General features: G+C 36.5%; 1 protein-coding gene across 1 annotated transcript; it reads left to right on the plus strand.

Annotated features, from left to right (window-relative positions):
- The first annotated feature begins 7,941 nt into the window (after nucleotides 1–7,941).
- LOC133307101 (putative E3 ubiquitin-protein ligase RING1b) lies at nucleotides 7,942–19,269 on the plus strand. The gene is made up of 7 exons (XM_061507523.1): nucleotides 7,942–7,993; nucleotides 10,136–10,217; nucleotides 15,104–15,224; nucleotides 16,245–16,763; nucleotides 17,870–17,977; nucleotides 18,059–18,244; nucleotides 19,219–19,269. Exons 2-7 carry the CDS (start codon nucleotides 10,162–10,164, stop codon nucleotides 19,267–19,269), a joined length of 1,041 nt encoding a protein of 346 aa, XP_061363507.1. The 5' UTR covers nucleotides 7,942–7,993; nucleotides 10,136–10,161.
- The last annotated feature ends 839 nt before the right edge of the window (nucleotides 19,270–20,108 follow it).

The raw sequence follows: 20,108 nt of genomic DNA on the forward strand, positions 1-20,108 counted from the left end.
TGATTTTTTGTATCGATTATCATTATAGTGGATGTTTGAACTGGACTAGATCTCGTGGATTTTTACTTCTTCATTGAAGAAGATTTTCCCACGTTAAAATCTGCTTGTGTTCTCTTTCTCCCTCTCTCCTTTGTATTTTTTGTTTTTCTGTTGCGCTGCCCGACCTGGTGAAGTTCAGGCCTAGTTCATATTGCCGAGATCCGAAATCTAGGATCTTGTTGATTGACTTCCGTAAAAAGGTTTTTGATCCGAGTTAAGGGAACCGAGTTCCCAACAATGGTATCAGAGCTCGGGTTCGACGGGTTCTGAGGGAGACGAGATGGAGACCAGTGGCATAACCCATGACGAAGATATGTTCAAGCTAACTGCAGACAATTTCACTTATTGGAGACCGATGATGGAAGATCATCTCTACTGCAAAGATTTATATGAGCCCATTATCCTTGATGAGAGATCGACAGACAAAACTGATAAGAAGTGGGAGATCCTAAGTCTTAAGACAATAGCTGCAATTAGGAAATAGATAGACAAAAGCCTCTTTGAGCACGTGTCCAAGTTCACGAACGCGTACGAGTTGTTGACGAAGCTGGAGTCCATGATTCAAAAGAAGACTCCCAGGAACAAAGCACACCTGGTTCGCCGACTTGTGAAGCTAGAATACAAGGACGTCATGAGCATGATTGAACACCTCAACACCAACAAAGGTATTTTTAATCAACTGTCTAAAGCTGAGATGAAAATTGATGATGAGATGCAAGCTTTGCTACTGTTGAGCTCGCTGCCAGAAAGCTGGGATACTCTGGTGATGACTTTGAGTAATTTGGCTCCAGAAGGAAAATTGAAGATGGATGCCGTAACAGATAGTCTTCTGAATGAAGAAGCCATGAGAAGAGAACGAGGTGTTTCTAGCACGTCTGAGGCCAACATTGCTGAGAACAGAGGGAAATCTGACTTCCAGGTAGAAGTAAAAGTCGGGGTCGAGATCGTGACAGACGAGAAAAGTCCAGAGGCCGGTCTAGACTAAAATATGAGTTGAAGTACTTCTATTGTGGGAAGCCAGGGCATAAGAAGCTAGACTGCAGGACTCTGCAGAATGATGAAAAGAATGGCTCTGTGAAGCTGGATCAGATTATTCCCAAGAAAAGGAAAGACAAGAGCACCACTGCGGTGGTTGCCAACTCTGATGCCGAGATATTCCTCCTTGGTGAGGATAATTATTTTGAATGTTGCATATGATGACTGCACCTTGATTGTTGACCCTGGTGCCTCCTTCCACGTTACTCCACACAAAGATTTTTTCTCCTCGTACCGAGGTGGTGATTTTGGAGTTGTGAAGATGGGAAATCAAGTGACCAACAATATTGTTGGTGCCGGTGATGTAACCCTGACCACAGATGTTGGCTGCAGACTTGTGTTGAAAGATGTAAGGCATGTTCCTGACATGCGATTGAACCTATGCTCAGTAGGCAAGCTTGACGATGTCGGGCTAGTGAACTACTTCGGTAGTGGTAGATGGAAGCTAGCCAAGGGAAACTTGGTTGTTGCCCGAGGTAAGAAGGAAGGCTCCTTGTACGTGATGCAAGAAAAAATCAACGGCGAAGAAGCCAATTCTTTTCGTGAAGGACCTAGCTTGGAGCTATGGCACAAGTGGCTCGTCCATATGAGCGTGAAAGGGCTCCAAATTCTAAACAAGAAAGGATTACTGACCGGGTTGAAAGGCCAAGTGTTGGAGAGTTGCACGCATTGCCTAGCTAGAAAGCAGCACCAGATTTCTTTCGTGAAACCGGATCAACCCAGAAGATGCAGGTATATTCTTGACCTCGTCCATATTGATGTCTGCTCCATGTCGGAGAGATTTCTTAGAGTAGCTCAGTACTTTGTTTCATTCATTGATGACCACTCCCGCAAAGTGTGGGTCTTATTTGTTGAAATCTAAAGACCATGTACTCTAATCCTTTAAAGAGTTTCATGCTATGGTTGAAAAGGAGACTAGCAAAAAATTGAAGGTTGTCCGATCTGACAATGGTGGTGAGTATTGAGGCCCATTTGATGCATACTGCAGAGTGGCCAGGATCCGACTTGAGAAGATTCCCCCTAAGAGACCTCAGTTGAATGGACTTGCTGAAAGAATGAACCAGACTATTGAAGAGAAGGTCCGAAGTGTGCTATCCAATGCCGGATTGCAAAATCATTATGGGGAGAAGCCTTCAGAACTGCTGTTGACTTGATCAACCTCTCACCATCACGGCCACTTGAAAGAGAAATTCCAGAAGAAGTCTGGACAGGTCAAAAAACGGCCTATGATCACCGAAGGTTTTTGGATGCTGAGCTATCGTGCATATCCCTAAAGATGAAATGGAAAAACTTGATGCAAAAACGAAGGAATGCATTTAGCTTGGTTCGCCAAAATATGAGTTTGGTTTTCGACTTTGGGTTCCAATCAATAAGAAGATAGTGAGAAGCCGATATGTGATTTTTAATAAAGATGAGACCATTCATGATATCTCGAAGCCCAAAGTTCTGGTTACTGTCAGACGTGAAGAATCCATCTCTCTTGTCCGAGATGAAGAGGGAGGAGAAAATCAAGAGAATGAAGAAAATGATGACTAGCAACAAGCTGATAATGACCAAGATAATGAGGTCTGAGTTGATGATGAGATCCGGGATGAGAATGATGAACCGGGTTCTCAAGGTGAAGAACAGCCGAGATATCCAACTCGAGAAAGAAGACCTTCTACAAGGTACCCATCTGATGAATACACCGTTATTGCTGAAGACGGTGAGCCTCAGAGTTATGATGAGGTTGTGACGAGCTCAGAGAAAGAAGAATGAGTGAAGGAAATGCAAGGCGAGATAAAATCTCTGCACAAAAATCAGACTTATGAGCTAACCCAGTTGCCTGAAGGAAGACGAGCTCTGAAAAATAAATGGGTCTACAAGATTAAGAAAGAAGAAAGCGGTTAGAAGCCGAGATACAAAGTCCGGATTGTAGTGAAAGACTGCAATCAGAAGAAAGGAGTAGACTTTGAAGAGATTGTTTCTCCTGTAGTGAAAATGACCTCAATCCGAACCGTGTTAGCCATGGCGGCTTTGATTGACCTCGAGGTAGAACAAATGGATGTGTAGACGACATTCCTTCATGGAGACCTTGAAAAAGAGATATATATGGAGCAACTTGAGGGGTTCCGAGCTCCAGAACAAGAAGACTTGGTATGCCGATTGAAGAAGAGTCTATACGGCTTAAAGCAAGAACCTCGGCAGTGGTACAAGAAATTTGAATAATTCATGGCTGATCATAAGTTTGAGAAGACAGAGGCCGACCACTGCGTATTTGTGAAGAGGTATGAGGCCGAAGATTTTTTGATTTTGTTGTTATATGTTGACCACATGTTTATTATAGTGAATGACAAATTCGAGGATAGTCGCTCTAAAGAAAGCGTTGAGATCGTCCTTCGCAATGAAGGACCTCGACCTTGCAAAGTGAATTCTCGAAATTAAGATATTTCGAGATAGACAAAAGAAGCTGTTGTGGCTGAGTCAAGAGAAGTATATTGAGAAGATTATGAAGAGATTCAGCATGGATAAAGCCAAAACAGTGAGCACTCCTCTAGCCGGACACGTAAAGCTGAACCAGAAGCAATGTCGGAGACTTGATGAAGACAAAGACGAGATGCTGAATATCCCGTACCAATCCGTTGTCGGAAGCTTGATGTATGTAATGATTTGCAGTAGATCTGACTTGGCATATGCTGTTGGAATGGTGATCCAGTATCTGTCAAACCTCGGCAAAGAGCACTGGGAAGCAGTTAAGTGAATCTTCAAGTACCTTCGAGGTACAACCAACTTATGCCTCTGATTTGGAGAAGGCAAAACCGAGTTGCAAGGCTACTTGGATGCTGATTTAGGGGGAGACGCCAACTCAAGGAAGTCGACTACAGGATACTTGATGACTTTTGTAGGACAAACTATCTCTTGGCAATCAAGACTTCAGAAGTGTGATGCACTTCCGACGACCGAGGCCGAGTACATAGCTGGGACAGGGGCAAGCAAAGAAATATTGTGGATGAAGAAGTTCCTCTCTGAACTCGGCTATGATCAAGACAAGCAAATAATTTGACCTATCACTCTCGCGCTAAACACATTGATGTGAGGTATTATTGGATCCGGAATGTGGTGGAAGATGGAGAGCTCGAACTCGCCAAAGTACACACTGACCAAAATTGGTCCGACATGATGATGAAGTTGGTTCCAACAAGAAAATTTGAAGACTGCTGTGAAGGAGCTGGGTTGATGATGAAGCCGACACATTAAAGTCGGAGGGGGAGATTTGTTGGGCTTCCTCCTTCAATGCTAAGCCCAAGCCCATTATTGAGAGATTTGTGAGCAAAGTTCTTTATATTCGAGAGACATCTAGAGAGAGTTTTGAGTATAACATCTCTAGGCAAGTTTGATTATCACCATTGGTTGAGAGGTTATGTTAACTACCACTTTGGTGAATCTTGATTCTTTGTACTCATTATCATTATAGTGGATGTTTGAACTGGAATAGGTCCCGTGGATTTTTACTTCTTCATTGGAGAAGATTTTCCCATGTTAAAATCTACTTGTGTTCTCTTTCTCCCTCTCTCCTTTGTATTTTTTGTTTTTCCGCTGCGTTGCCCGACCTGGTAAAGTTCAGGCCAAGTTCAGATTGCCGAGATCTGAGATCTAGGATCTTGTTGATTGACTTCCACAAAAGGCTTCTGAGCCGAGTTGAGGGAACTGAGTTCCCAAAACAAAAAACCATTAGAAAACGGGTAAGGGAACTTAAAATGTCTGATAAAGGCCCGCTCCTAAAGCTCTACTAGCTAAGTTTGACAGAGTCCACCCCAAGGCCATGTTTGAAAGAGTATTTCTCCAATATTATAGTTGGGGTAACAATTAGGTGTTGAAAGGAAAGAAATGTAGTTACTGAGTTTTTTTTATTTATATGTTAAACATACCTTTACTCATAAAACTTTAAGAGTTTATTTTGATTATTGTTAGAGTATTTTGTAATGACATTTTGAATAAAGGTTACTATAGCTCAATCGGAATTAGGCTAAAGCGTTTATATATAAGCAAAGATCTTACACAAGATAATGATAAGATATGAAAAATATTTTTGGAAGGAAAATAAGGTTAGCTATAGCTAACTCTTAGAATCATTTAATTAGATTGATTCAACATTTATCAAGTCATGGTATTTCGGTCGAACTAAAGCATATTTTTTTTTTCTTTTTTCTTTTTGTTTCCCAAAATACAATGCATTTTTTAACTATTTGTTTTTTCTTTTCAATTCCTTATATATGTTTCACGAAGACATTTGTCCTTGTTTTTGGCTGAGCACTCGTTGAAATTGCTCCACTCTTGGTTGTTCTTTTGGTTGTTCAAAGTTTCATTGAGGCGGGATGAACATGTAATAGAAAAAGAACAAAATTATCTATCTCTTTCACAATTCTCTAATTAAGATTGCAAAAGTGACAACTAGGTTTTATTCATCTTGTTATATTGATGATTGTTATGCTGGTATTCTTCCTACTATCCCATGGTGAAAAACATCACCATAAATCTTTGGATACATCATATTGAAGCATCGAGGAAACTAAAGGAATTAAAACGTACATGATTCCATCACAATAATTGTGGTTTCTTGATGCATTTCATTTTGGGATTGATGATCTTCCTCAGTTAAATCACCAGAGGACAAATCTTTCTGCTAAAGTTATCTTTTAATGAGAAAAGAAAACAAATTTGATATATTGGGGACCATAACCTTTTTCTCATTCCTTATCATTGAGCTCATCATGTTGGGCCAATGTAGATATCCATTCATTTAACCCATACTCATTGTGAAATCTAACTGGGTTCCTTAATAAATCACTTAATTTGCCCAATAATCAAATAACATGATATATAATTGATAATTAAATATGAAGCCCGCAATGATATAGAACATAAAATTTTCTAACATGTTACACCACAGTACTCTTCCAACCCCAATTTTTTATATCTCTTCAAGCTTTACCAATATTTTTTTAAAAAATAAAACTTCTGGATCACTTGAAATTCTCAAAAAAGTGCTTGGTTAGAGCTGGTTCATTGAGATATAATTGGGTTTCATGCAAGATTTTTCCTTTAGGTTGGGTCAGTTGGACAAATGACCTCAAAACACAGGAGGAAGGGGTGAATTGAGTTTTAATTTTTTTTGCAAAATGTCTCACTTTCTTTTTAGAAATAATTTCTTGAGATATTATGATTATGGACAAGGAAAAGGTAATGGATAATAATTTAGACAAACAAATTATGATAAACATGTTTGAAGCTAAATATGTCAAGTACACTAATAATGCTTAAGTAAAGAAGATAAATTCAAAGAAAATGCAAACTCAGTTTATCTTGGTTTGATCACAACCATTGTGACCTATGCCCAGCCTTCAATCGCCACAACGATTGTTCCACTATTAGTCAAGCTTCAAGGGTGTTTGAACATACCACTACAATCACACCAAGATTATGGTTCTTGGACACCTTATAATTCTACCCAATTTCTTAGTCAATGAGCTACCTTTTCAATACTAGGGTCTCAATACCCTTAATCAATAATCACTCAAGAAAAAATGTGTTTCAGACAAGTTAAGCACTCTTAAAGTACAAATAATACAAATTGAAGTCTAGCAGGTGTCTAGACTAAAGAATAAGAATGACCTCAAGTATATAATGGTCAAGAAAGGATGCAATCAATGAGGAAGAATGTGTTAGGAGAAGTAACAATGACTCAATATATGATATCATTTTGTTCTAGACCTAATATAGTCATTATGATTCAGTTTATATAGGTTTACAACAAAAAAATAGTCATTTATAGCCATTGGAAATTATTATGGACAAGCCATATCCAAATATATGTTGAGGGATGTTCGCCCATTAAAGCGGTTCGTGAGCTGGGTTTAGAATGTAAATTTGTAACGGTCTAATTTCCAGATATTTAGAATTCTATATTCGGATATTTGATTGCAGCATCTTACTTTGCGTGCGAAAACCATCTTGATCCAAGTTTGACACATTAAACTAATGAACTAAGTTCTTTTTCAACATTTAGTGTAAAAAACGTATTCGTTATAAATTCAAAGTGAGTTTCAAGAATGTGAACATGTATATTTAGGCTATGCAAGCATGCTTGAGTGCTCAAACTATGTTAAAACCTTCTCATGCAATTTTTACCTATTAAACCAATATTTTTAAGCACTTTTTGATTATGAACTGATGAGAATGACTTGAGCTCATTCTTTATCTACTATACATCCTTACATACATGTTCCAAGCCCTAAAAATATATTCTAATGTGATTTTGGACTTAACTTCATGCTTTAAGGCTTGATTCCTAATCTTGACACTTAAGCACTTGAAATTGCATCGTTTTGACAGACATTTGGAGTTTTTTTATTGTTGCTTGTTAATTAGTTCTTGAGTCACCTTCTCCAAGTTTGTTTGTTATCATCAAATCGATATTGATGTGACATCTATAAAGATATCAACTTTGAATGTTTAAGATCCACATCATCTCCTTGATTTCATATTGTCTTGATCACGCACCCCAACTCTTTCTCTCTTTATCCTCCATCACCACCAACCAGTGAGTCCCACACCTCCATTAGCTTGAATATTTATTGAAGGAATATTTTATTACCGTTATCATGTTTTCGTTGTCTTGGAGTAATACATTTACTTAAAAAGATAACATGAAATTTTTCTATTTAGCAATGATGCACCAAAGATAATTTTTACATCTTGTTTTTGTATTTGATACAAGTTAACAAAAATACATTGGTTATAAAAACTCTTGAGTTTAGCAATCATGGATCCATCCCCTTCGATTTTAAATTTGTAAATTTTCATAATACCTTTATTTACAGGTATCTTGTTGTAGATTTGACAATTATACGTAAGGATGTTCAATGCCCTATTTGCCTAGGTACGTATATGTATTATTTTCAGATAAATTATATGATGTCTAAATATTATGCCTTTTAATTTTTAACTACTGTTGATTGCTTCAAGGAATATAGAACATTTTTTATCAAAAGTTTGTTACTGTTCCAAATAAATCGAAGTTTTTAGTGAGAATATTTCCACTTAGAAAGTAAAAAAAGAAACATTTAGTTCATTATACTATTTACTTGCCATGTAAATTGTGATGAAATATTTTTTTTTTAAGATATTCCTATCGTTGAGAATGGAGCAAGTAAGGAACTACTCAGAACTTGACTAATATGTTCTGTTTAGTGTATCTAATAGGGTATGCCATCTTATTATAAAAGATTTTGTAAGTTCTTAAACTATAAAGGTTTTGATGATTTTGTGTAAATGACATAATAATATAGATAAGATTTTGTCATGTCAATATCATCCCTTAGAAAAAGAAAATCACTTGAGTATGTCATTTAGTGGATATAGATCAGATTTAGTCCGATCCACCCACAAGTATTACATTTGGAGAAAAAGAGCTCATGAGCATAAAGAGAGCATGTGTATGATACCTTATGCTTTGGCAATAGGTAGTCTCATGTATATCGTTTTAGATCGAGCTCTTACTGTAACACCCTGTGTGCATCCGGTGTATTAACTAATGATGGTATTAAGCACAACAAGAATAATTAAGAAAATATTAAGAAGATTCATTTACTATGTCACTTACACTTGTGACTTAACCATTTATTCTTATATAAAAAGTGTAGTTAACTTTTTCCTTTGTTAAACATGGTATTAAACTTGAATTAACTCATTCATACTCTGAATAGTTCATATACTCACTTATTTAATTCATTAATCCAAATGTCCTAAGATTTTACATAGTTATAGATCTTTGAGTTATCTTTATACAAGTTCAAGTCTTACTCAATCTGGAGCTCTCTAGTTCAAGATATGCATGTTCCACTGTGCTATGTCTTTGCTCGCTATAACAAGCATATCTAGCGAGTAAGTCCAGAACAGGTGGTTTTCCCGACTCCACTCACTATTATTCTCTCTATAGTAAGAAGAACCAGCGAGCAAGTCCGGAGAATGACTTTTCCCAGTTCTGCTTGTTCTAGAGAGCAAGTTCAGAGAATGACCTTTTTTTTCCCTATTTTGCTAACTGCAATGCTATCTACAAAGCCAACAAACAAGTCCATAATACAAAATTTACAGCTCCTTGTTGTAGTTGGCTAACTTGGAATGCCTCCAAGGTTCATTTACAACCTAATAAACCATTTCTCATGCAATGCACATTCATCTAATTATCCATTAACATAAGATGTAATTTCCATTCATTGAATCATAAAGTTTTTCATCAAGCCATCAAATATGCATCATATACATTCTCATACATGAATTCTAAGAAAACATGTCATACATCTCATATACATAGCATTTGAGCACTTGAATTACAAACCATGAATCTTGAACATTTTTTTGGAGTTTGGAAACCGCATGAGAGGAGGGGGTCATCTTCAAATGATTAGTAGGCTCTTGGTGCCACTATGACCTAGATAAAGGAGGTTGTATGGTAAAAAAAAGGGAGAACAATCACATGTAACTCTAATTTTATTTATTGGTGTAGTTTGTGCAACACATTACAAGGATATTTACAGGTTCACAAGATTGCTCTGAACTCATCTAATACATTGAACTTCATCGAAAAATATTTATGCACATGTTCAGCACAAGCATGGAACACTTTGACAATATTACTTCTTGAAACTACGAGTTCTTAAATGTAGAAATGGATAGGTAGGTACCTGTATATGGGTAAATGAATTGAGTTTAAGTATTTTATTCCCTACTAAAAATATGCACGGAAGGAGAAGAATTAAAACGCTTAGAAGAAACCAAAAAACTTTGAAAATTAATACACTAATATAGACAACCCATAAATCAACAACTGATTTCATATACATAACTTTTCGCCATTTGAATTGTATTGATTTTTCTGTCATATATATCTCTGCATGAATGAACTTTCAAACGACATCCTACCATATATGCAGGATGCAACTACTTATTTTTTTTATTATTTTGATTTCTTGAAAACCAAATTATATACATAGAAAAATGATTCATTGTGTTGTATGTGTAGGCATCATTCGGAAGACAAAAGCTGTAATGGAATGCATGCATCGCTTCTGCAGAGACTGCATAGAGAAATCCATGCGCCTTGGGTTTATCCTAAAACTACCACCATTTTTTCATTTATAATTGGGATGATGTGTTAAGTAAACGTTAAATGCTATTTTAATAGGTTTAAATTTGTCAGTTATGGATAGTTTATGAGTCATGAGGTTAGCATTTTATTTTAGGAGTTTTGAAAGGTTAAGAGTCAGTCGTTATTTCTTTTATTAAGTTTGGTTTAAATTGTGGTTTATGGCTATTTAGTGTTGCAGTTTTGGAAAGGCAAACTATAGCCTATAAATAGTCTAGTATATTGTTTGAGAAATGCACAGAATTAAGAAGCAACGAAGTTTAGTAAATTTTTTTATAGAAGATTGTTCTCTTTCTCCACAAGTCCTCCTGACATTGTTGAATAGTTGTTTTATTTGTTGGTTCTGTATTTGAGCTATTCTACAAATTGGTATCAGAGGCAATGGAGGTTGTGACCAGTAATGTGTCGTTGCCCCGTCTAACGAAGGTAAACTACGAGAATTGGAGTATCCAAATGAAAGCTCTTCTTGGATCCCAAGATAGTTGGGAGGTAGTTCAAGATGGTTTCACAGAAGCGTAATCTACCGCAGGTTATACGGCAGCTCAATACAAGGCGTTTAAAGAGACGCGATCAAAGACAAGGCAGCATTGTACATGCTGTTCTGAGCTGTTGACGAGTTAAGCTTTGAGAAGATTGCGAGTGCTACAACTTCAAAAACAGTGTGGGACATTTTGGCAAATGTCTACAAAGGAGCTGACCGTGTTAAGCAAGTCCAACTTCAAACTCTTCGCGGCAAGTTGGAAGGAATGAAGATGAAGGAGACGAAAGGTGTGTCCAACTTCATCACGCGTATTCAAACCGTGGTGAACCAGTTAAACAGGAATGGAAAAGCGTTGCCCGATGCGAGAGTGGTGGAAAAGATCTTGAGGTCTTTAACCGACAATTTTGAGAATATCGTATGTGCCATAGAAGAATCAAAAGATCTAGCAACGCTCACTGTTGAAGAGGTCGCTGGATCCCTTGAGGCACATGGACAACGTAAGAAGAAGAAAGAGGAGGAGACACTTGAGCAAGCGCTTCAAACCAAGGCATCAATCAAAGACGAGAAGGCCCTCTATTCTCAAAATTTTCGAGGTAGAAGTCGTGACCGTGGGGGACGTGGAAATGGCCGTGGTGGTAGAGGTTGTGGTCAAGAAGAGCAGAGTGAGGAGAAAGGACAGTTAAGCCAACAGAACTGGCGTGGAAGAGGATGAGGTCGTGGAAGAGGAGGTCAGTCATATTACTCCAACATTGAGTCCTACAAGTGTGGCAAGTATGGTCACTATGCAAAAGATTGCAACTCGGATAAATGTTACGATTGTGGCAAGATCGAACATTTCGCAAGAGATTGCTGAGATGAGAAAAAGGTGGAAGAGACTTCCAACCTAGCCATGGAAGGATAAACGAAAGAAGGAGGTGTTCTTTTGATGGCACACAATGAAGTCAACTCCGACAACAAGACGAAGTGGTATCTCGACACGGGTGCAAGCAACATATGAGCGAACATAAGCACCTATTTAAAGATTTGCGAAAGGTGCAAACTGAACATGTCTCATTTGGAGATACGTCGGAGGTAGAGATCAAAGGCCGAGGTACGGGTTTGCTATTTGCAAAAGGACGGGTTAATTGGATCAATTCGAGATGTGTATTATGTACCTAATCTCAAGAGCAACATTTTGAGTATGAGACAACTGATGGAGAAAGTCTACTCGGTACTCATGAAAGATCGGGTACTGCACTTGAAAGATGAGCGAGGTCGGTTGGTGGCCCGAGTTGAAATGGGGAGAAACCGAATGTACAAGGTGAATTTGAGAAGTCTGCAGGTTGAATGTTTGCAAGCCGACGTAGTAGACAAGGCGTCGCTTTGGCATCTCCATTTTTGTCACCTACATTATGGCGGTCTAACCGAGTAAGCAAAAAAGAACATGGTGGACGGGTTACCAGATATAAACTATGAAGGAAAATTTTGTGAAGAATGTGTATTAGGCAAACATGCAAGAACCTCGTTTCAAAAGATGGTAGGATACCGGGCTAAGCAACCTCTAGAGTTGATTCATACTGATCTATGTGGACCAATCACCCCCGAATCCTTTAGCAAGAAAAGGTATTTTATTTCGTGTATTGATGATTTTTCACGGAAAACTTGGGTTTATTTTTTGAAGGAAAAGTCTGAGGTGTTTAAAAAGTTCAAAGTGATGGTTGAAAATGCAACTGATAGACACATCAAGTCGGTACGTTCTGACCGAGGTGAGGAGTACACCTCGACGGCTTTCATGGAGTTTGTGAGGAGCACGACAAAAGGCGGTTTCTAACAGCACCGTACACACCACAATAGAATGGTGTGACTGAAAGGAATAATCGGACTATTCTTGACATGGTTCGGTCAATGCTTAAGAACAACAAGATGCTAAAAGAGTTTTAGGCAGAAGTCGTGCAATGTGCTGTATATGTGCAAAACCGGTGTCCACATTCGAGCCTAAATGATAAAACACCACAAGAGGCATGGAGCGGACAAAAGCCAACAGTCACTCATCTTAGATTATTTGGCAGTGTGGCTTATGCACACGTACCAGATCAGCAAATAACCAAGCTCGGAGATAAAAGTAAGAAGTATGTTTTCGTTGGGTATGATGAGAAGATAAAAGGATACAAGCTACTTGACCCCGTCAGCAAGAAGGTCATGGTGAGCCGAGATGTACGAGTTAATGAAGTAAATGAATGGGATTGGAACAAATCATCTCGGGTTACCTTCGAAGTCGGAGAATCATCAAGCGCAACACCAATAGCCATTCCGGCAAGTTCTGAAATTTCTGATGATAAAGATGAACCACAACAACCAAGAATGCGAAGTTTGCAAGACCTGTATGATTCGACAAGTGAGGTATACCTTGTTTGTTTTTTGGCAGATTCTGAGGACATAAGTTTTGAAGAGGCGATGCGAGATAAGAAGTGGAAAAATGCCATGGATGAGGAGATTAAAGGAATTGACCGCAACAACACATGGGAGTTAGCAGAATTGCCGAACGGAAGTCAACCCATTGGTGTGAAGTGGGTGTTTAAGAAAAAGATGAATGCTCGAGGGGAGATAGAACGGTACAAGGCGTGACTTGTTGCAAAAGGATACAAGCAAAAGGCGAGAATTGACTATGACGAGGTGTTTGCTCCTGTTGCAAGAATGGAGACAATTCGATTACTTATTTCACAAGCGGTACAATTCAAATGGCTGATATTTCAAATGGATGTCAAGTCAGCATTCTTGAATGGTGAGCTCGAAGAAGAAGTCTATCTCGAACAACCATCGGGGTACATGAAGGTCGGAGAAGAGAAGAAGGTGCTAAGATTGAAGTAGGAACTTTACGGGTTGAAGCAAGCACCGCGAGCGTGGAATACTCGTATTGATACTTACTTCAAGGAGAACGGGTTCCAGCAATGTCCCTATAAACATGCTCTCTATGTGAAGAAGAGTGGAGCTAATATGTTATTTATGGCTGTTTATGTCGATGACCTCATCTTTATGGGGAACAACGAAGATTTGATACAAGAGTTTAAGAGCACAATGGCAAAGGAGTTCGAGATGACGGATCTCGGTTTGATGAAGTTTTTCCTTGGACTGGAGGTAAAACAAGGTGAGTCGGGTATCTTTGTGTCACAGGAGGCATATGCAAAGGAGATTTTGAAGAAGTTCAAAATGGAAAGTTGCAACCTGGTTTCAACTCCGATGGAACCTGGTGCAAAAATCTCAAAGTTTGATGGAGGAGAAGGAGTCGATGCAAGCAAATACCGAAGTTTGGTGGGAAGTCTTCGCTATCTCACATGCACAAGGCCGGATCTCTTGTTAAGTGTTGGCATTGTAAGTTGGTTCATGGAGGAGCTGGTCTATTCACATTACGGCGTCACTCAGGTTACACTACTCGAGGACTGATGATTATAAGTTGATTGGGTACTCTAACAGTGATTATTGTGGAGACATAGATGATCGAAAAAGCACGTCGGGATATGTGTTCTTTATGGGTAACACAGCATTTACTTGGTTTCAAAGAAGCAACCGATTGTGATGCTCTCTACATCTGAAGCTGAATATGTGTCAGCGTCTTGGTGTGTATATCATGCGATACGGCTCAGAAATCTGTTGGGCAAGTTGGGGCAACAACAACTCGGTGCAACTGTGATATGAGTTGACAATAAATCAGCAATTGAGTTGGCAAAGAACACGGTGAATTATGAGAGAAGCAAACATATCGACGTTCGTTTTCACTTCATTCGAGATCATGTGAAGGAAGGAAGTGTGGAATTAGTGCATGTGGCAAGTCGGGACCAAGTCGCGGATATCTTCACAAAACCGCTACCGACGATACTTCTCGACAAGTGCAAGAAATTGATCGGCATGAAGGATGGGAGAAGCATTTAAGTTTACGGGGGAGTTTTGTTAAGTAAACATTAAATGCTATATTTTAATGGGTTTAAATTTGTCAATTATGAATAGTTTATGAGTCATGAGGTTAGCTTTTATTTTAGGAGTTTTGAAAGGTCAAGAGTCAGTCGTTAGTTTTTGCTATTAAGTTTGGTTCTAATTGCGGTTTATGGCTATTTAGTGTTGTAGTTTTAGAAAGGAAAATTATAGCCTATAAATAGTCTAGTATTAGGTTTTTTTGTTTGAGAAATGCAGATAATTGAGAAGCAACAAAGTTTAGTAAATTTTTTGATAGAAGATTGTTCTCCTTCTCCACAAGTTCTCACGACATTGTTGAATAGTTCTTTTATTTATTGGTTCTGTATCTGAGTGATTCTACATGATGATAGTTTATTTTTTGGAATCTTTTCCATTTTTTTTTTGTTTCTGAATAGTATTGACTGGTTTTACTGCAGTAACAATGAATGCCCTGCTTGCCGCACACATTGTTCAAGCAGGCGCTCACTGAGGGATGACCCTAACTTTGATGCCTTGATTGCTATTCTCTATCCAGATATTGAAAAGTACGAGCAAGAGGTAATAATAATAATATATATATATATATATATATATATATATATTAAAGTTTGTCTTAATTTATCTGAATGGAAAATAGTTCATTAACAATGATCTCGACCAGGAATTGTCTATCCGTGAGGACTTGACTGAGAGTCTGCAGGTTCGATTTAACTCTTCAATATTCTTTTCTGAATTTAGATTTTCATAACTTCTCTTTTTTGTTTTTGATACAACGATGAGAATTGAACACATAACCTAATACAAATTATACAAACCCTCACAATTAGACCAATCCTAGTGACTTTTGTAACTTATCTAGTAAACCCTCACAATTAGACGTGGCTTAGGATTTTCGTAACTTCTCCGGTAAATATTCCTTAAGTATCCGATTGTATGATAAAAAATTAAATTCCCAAACACCACCAGGGAGTTAAGACTAATGTGTAGATAGCCAAACTTGTCTTATTTTTCACCTAAACAGTGATCTGTTGACTATGTATATATATATATATATATATATATATATATATATATATATATATATATATATATATATATATATATATATATAAAGAGAACCGAGTTCTATAAAGTTCCCACTATAGATAGGGTCAAGGTAGGATCCACTGTGTGCTTCTATTATAGACAACCTTATATTATGTTTGCAAGAGACTGATTCCACAACTCAAACTTATATTGGAAAATCCTTTAGTTAGAGTATACATTCCCACATGTTCATTCAGTTCCTTAGAAGGGCTTCCGTTGCACCACATGCTAGGATTATCATAAGGAAGCATTTCTTGTATATTACAACTCCTATACATTCATTAGGATAGTACAAAGGATCATTGATATGGATTCACTGCATTATTTTGAATAAGCAGCTCTATAAAATGGGCAATAACCATTGTTGTAAATTGTAATCAATTAAACATTGATTTAGTGTGTGAATAGAATTATCAATATATAATATAAACAACTTTTTATTATTTTAACTGCAAGAATTTTTACCTATGCTTGTAATACTAATAATTCGAGGCGGTTTTTGTCTTTTATAAGACTATGCAAAAAGCCTATAATAAGACTCTTCAACGACAAACAGAAGCACTGGGAAAGAAACGTCCTAGTGCAGCCATTGTGAAGAAGGCAAAACGTAACTTAAGAAGTTCAAATCTGAGGAAGAGAAGAAGAAATTTCGGACATGCAGTTGAAATTCCCGGACCCAGTACTGGGAATGAGAATGATGAGACAAGGGTCTTGTGTCCTATTGTTGATGAGTCAGAAACAATACCAGAAAGTGGAGAAGATGAACATGTTCCTCAAAATGTAGAAAGTACTGATGTTGTAGTTGCAGATGGAGATAGTCAAGAAAATGTTGCTGATTCTGATCAGAAGATTAAAGATATCATTAGCTCATCTTCTACACTTGTGTGGGGAAAAAATGGCCAAAGGAGTAACATCCGAGCCAATGGTAAGAATAATGCTGCTGCAGCCAGAAACAAACGCCTCTCTAAATTAATTGATCATCTCTGCAGCTCAGAACAAAATGATGATGAGGTAATTTATATTTTCAGACCTGCGTGACTCTCAAGTTGCCAATAAACCTTGTTTCAATGAGCCCTTCGAAAATTTGGGTATTGTAGATGGGCTAAATACACAACGTTATTAATTTGGTGCAGGTTAAATTATAGGATTAGTTTGACTTATTTTAAAAAATAAGATGTTTGGTGTAACCTATTAGCTTATTTACGCTATCTGACATTTTACACATACCAATACATAATATGATTTAAGTAAGCTTATAGCCTAAGTTTTTAAGGAATGGGTATATTGCCTATCTATTTAATCTTTCTACCATTATTTTAATTTTATTACCACTAGATTAAATTTAAATCAACGGTCTCAAATCTCTGCCTCATATTTTTCACAATTAATTTCTCTTTCTTTACAATCATTGATCTGAATTCAATCTAACGGTGTTGAAAAGATAGTAAGGATATAAAGATTAAATAGGTAAGTAATACAATTATATAAACTTTTTTTTAAGTCTGAATCTTATCTATTTTAAATATACTAAATCGGCTCAGGTCTAACTTAGGTAAAATCATATAATATGCATTTACCAAAACAAAATAAATCATATAATATGCCGCCTAGGGTATTTATACCCTATATGTTTGCATAAAAAAAAAAAAAAACAATGTAAGATAAATTTACAAACTTTTTAAAGCAATTTCATTTTTTAAAGACTTCTCATAACTATTACTATCAATTCTTTCTCCATATATAATCAAACGGTCATCTAATTATTCGGATGAAAATGAGGTTAAATCTATATAAATGTAGGAGTAAAGCCTATAGTCACCATTCGGTTGTATTTAGATTAGGGTTTGAGTGTTCAGGTAATTTCTCCTTAAAATCTTCGTTGATCATGGTAAATTTTCTTTGTTTTATTTCTGGATGTAAGCCTCCTGTATTTCACTGTAGGTCAAAGAATATTGTTACGGTGTCTAATTATCTTCCACTTATTCTCTATTTTCCCACCTGATTGCAACAAAAGTTCTTCCTTTAGCATTGATTATTCTTTTTAGATTATCAATCTCTGCTTGAGTATTTATATTGCAACAATGATATGATAAGTGATTTGATCTACATTATTTTAGTTGGACATCTTTATCAAGCTTGTCTCTTTTGAAGAGAAAAGAGTCCCAAATTTGCAAAGGCCATACCTTAGTTGCAGGCCTACACTGTCAATCAAGCAACTGTGCCAGGTTGTTCTCTTCCCAGATTTATGAGACGTTATTTCATTTTATTATCTCTTCTTGATTCTAATATTCTTTTGCTATATACAGTATGTTGCATATCAAACCTCACTGCAGACTGAAGAAGTTGAATTGTACTTGGTAAATGAGTGTCAAGCAAACATTATAAGAGATGAAGGCAAGCTTGATTCACACAATAATAAATCTCAATTTCTCGTAAATGAGGAAGAAACTTTGGGTGAACTCAAAGTAGATAATTTCAGCCGTGGCTACCTGGTAATTAATTTTTACACTTTCAATAATATATATATATATATATAGGGTTTATCATCTATCATTTAACATGACCACAAAAAGTTTCCTACACATACAACATTTTGTGGGGCCCGCAGCAAAAAAAAAAAAAAAAACTTCGGCACGCAAAACGAATCTCTATAACATAACACAATCACTTTTCCTACAACATAACTATTATAAAATCCATATGTATATTAATTAGAATATATTGATAATTTAATAATTAATTAATACTGTGACTTAATAAATTATAATCGTTAGATTCACAAAATCAATAGTTAAGATTTGGTGTCAAACTTTTTAGTTTGATATCGATATCAAATGATCATCTTCCCTTATACATATATATGTGTGTGTGTGAAAATCATATTCTCATGTTACATGAGATTGTTCTCTCATGTCACACTTATATCTAAAAATGTGCCTACTATATATTACCTTTGACCATTGTTACTGTGCTAATCAGTGGCGGATCCAGAAAATTATATTTATCTCTGCACACTTAGTGGCGAGAGTTCCGCTGCCCTCGAAATTTTTTTTTAAAAGAAATTTTAAATGCATTAAAAAAATAAAAGAATATAAAAAAAACTACTCGCATATATCAAGCTTTGCTATTTCAAGTTATTTCACGAATATCTCATTTTTTAAAATGTTGTTTCAAGCTAGAGTAAAATACCTTTTGGGTCCTCATCAAATATCACGGGGCCCAATTTAATCACGTTAGTCTCTCAAAAAAAAGAACATATGTATATTTTGAATTTCAGAGGAATCACAAATTAACTTTTTTTTAAAAGATTAAAATGGCCACGTAACATTTGTTGAGGACCCAAAATGTATTTTACTCTTCAAACTATTTCAAACGATTTTTTTTTTTTATGTCTTACATAGGCAACCATGTAGGTGCGCCAATGGTGCTAATATTTGTTTCTCTTTCACTTGTGTGTTATTTTCAGGTTATAGCTTATAAGAGGAAGATGTGGAACTTAAACATAGTGTTGCCTTGAGCTGAATGATGATCAGTTACCTGAACTATAGTTTGCTGAGTGCATAAATACAGAACAATGAAAACTCTTTTATTTTATTTATTTTTTCTTTTCGCAAAGCACAAAGGAAGACATTTGACACATTTTTGAATCTTCACAAAACTTATTGGGAGATAGATCATCAAAGATTGTTTGTATTGATCCTTCAATATGCCACCATGAACATAAGGCTTTGGTTTGTTATATGGTATTATCTTATTTTGATAACAGACTAAATTATCTCTTCTGTCTCTCTTTTTTTTCCCATAGCAAATTTAAAGATTTATTGTTTATTTTTTCTTCCTGAAATAGAAGTAGTTTTTTTATGCGAAAATGTGCACCCCACATAAATAATCTTACATTATATTTGCAAACATGTGACTTCCTAGTCATATAAACTTTTTTTATAATCAATTTAACATTAATAAATTTTTCACAATTTGTTTTATCTAAAATTCAAATTTCAATTATTTAATTTTTTTTTTTTTCTATGTTGCACAAATTGTAACACCCGTACTAATAAAAAAAAATCAAGAGGCTGTTTCAGAATTTTAATAAGCTAAAGAGGCGTTTGTTATGGAGATTTTGTTTAGAATGATGGGGAAGTGAGATGGGAATGTTTTGTGTCCGTGTTTGATATAAGCTATTGTGATTTATTCCATGAAAAAAATTCTCCTGTCAATCCCCATTTGAACTAACAGCGGAAGAAAACAATCCCCCCAAGCCTATGGTATTTTTTCCCCCAAGTACTCCCATTCTGATTGTAATGAATTCAGACCATAATGCGCTCGTGATGTTAAGATCGCGTCTTGTAAAAATGC

This window comes from Gastrolobium bilobum, unplaced genomic scaffold, assembly GCF_033153095.1.
Source record: "Gastrolobium bilobum isolate Gb01-03AN ecotype WA unplaced genomic scaffold, APGP_CSIRO_Gbil_v1 utg10898, whole genome shotgun sequence".
NCBI lineage: Eukaryota > Viridiplantae > Streptophyta > Magnoliopsida > Fabales > Fabaceae > Gastrolobium > Gastrolobium bilobum.

What these genes read in the sequence shown, in the direction of transcription:
- LOC133307101 (XM_061507523.1), top strand. Translation starts at nt 10,162, where the DNA reads ATGGAATGCATGCATCGCTTCTGCAGAGACTGCATAGAGAAATCCATG. An exon ending in TTGAAAAGTACGAGCAAGAG is followed by an intron (nt 15,225 to 16,244) that starts GTAATAATAATA and finishes TAATAATTCGAG; the next exon opens with GCGGTTTTTGTCTTTTATAA. An exon ending in CAGAACAAAATGATGATGAG is followed by an intron (nt 16,764 to 17,869) that starts GTAATTTATATT and finishes ACATTATTTTAG; the next exon opens with TTGGACATCTTTATCAAGCT.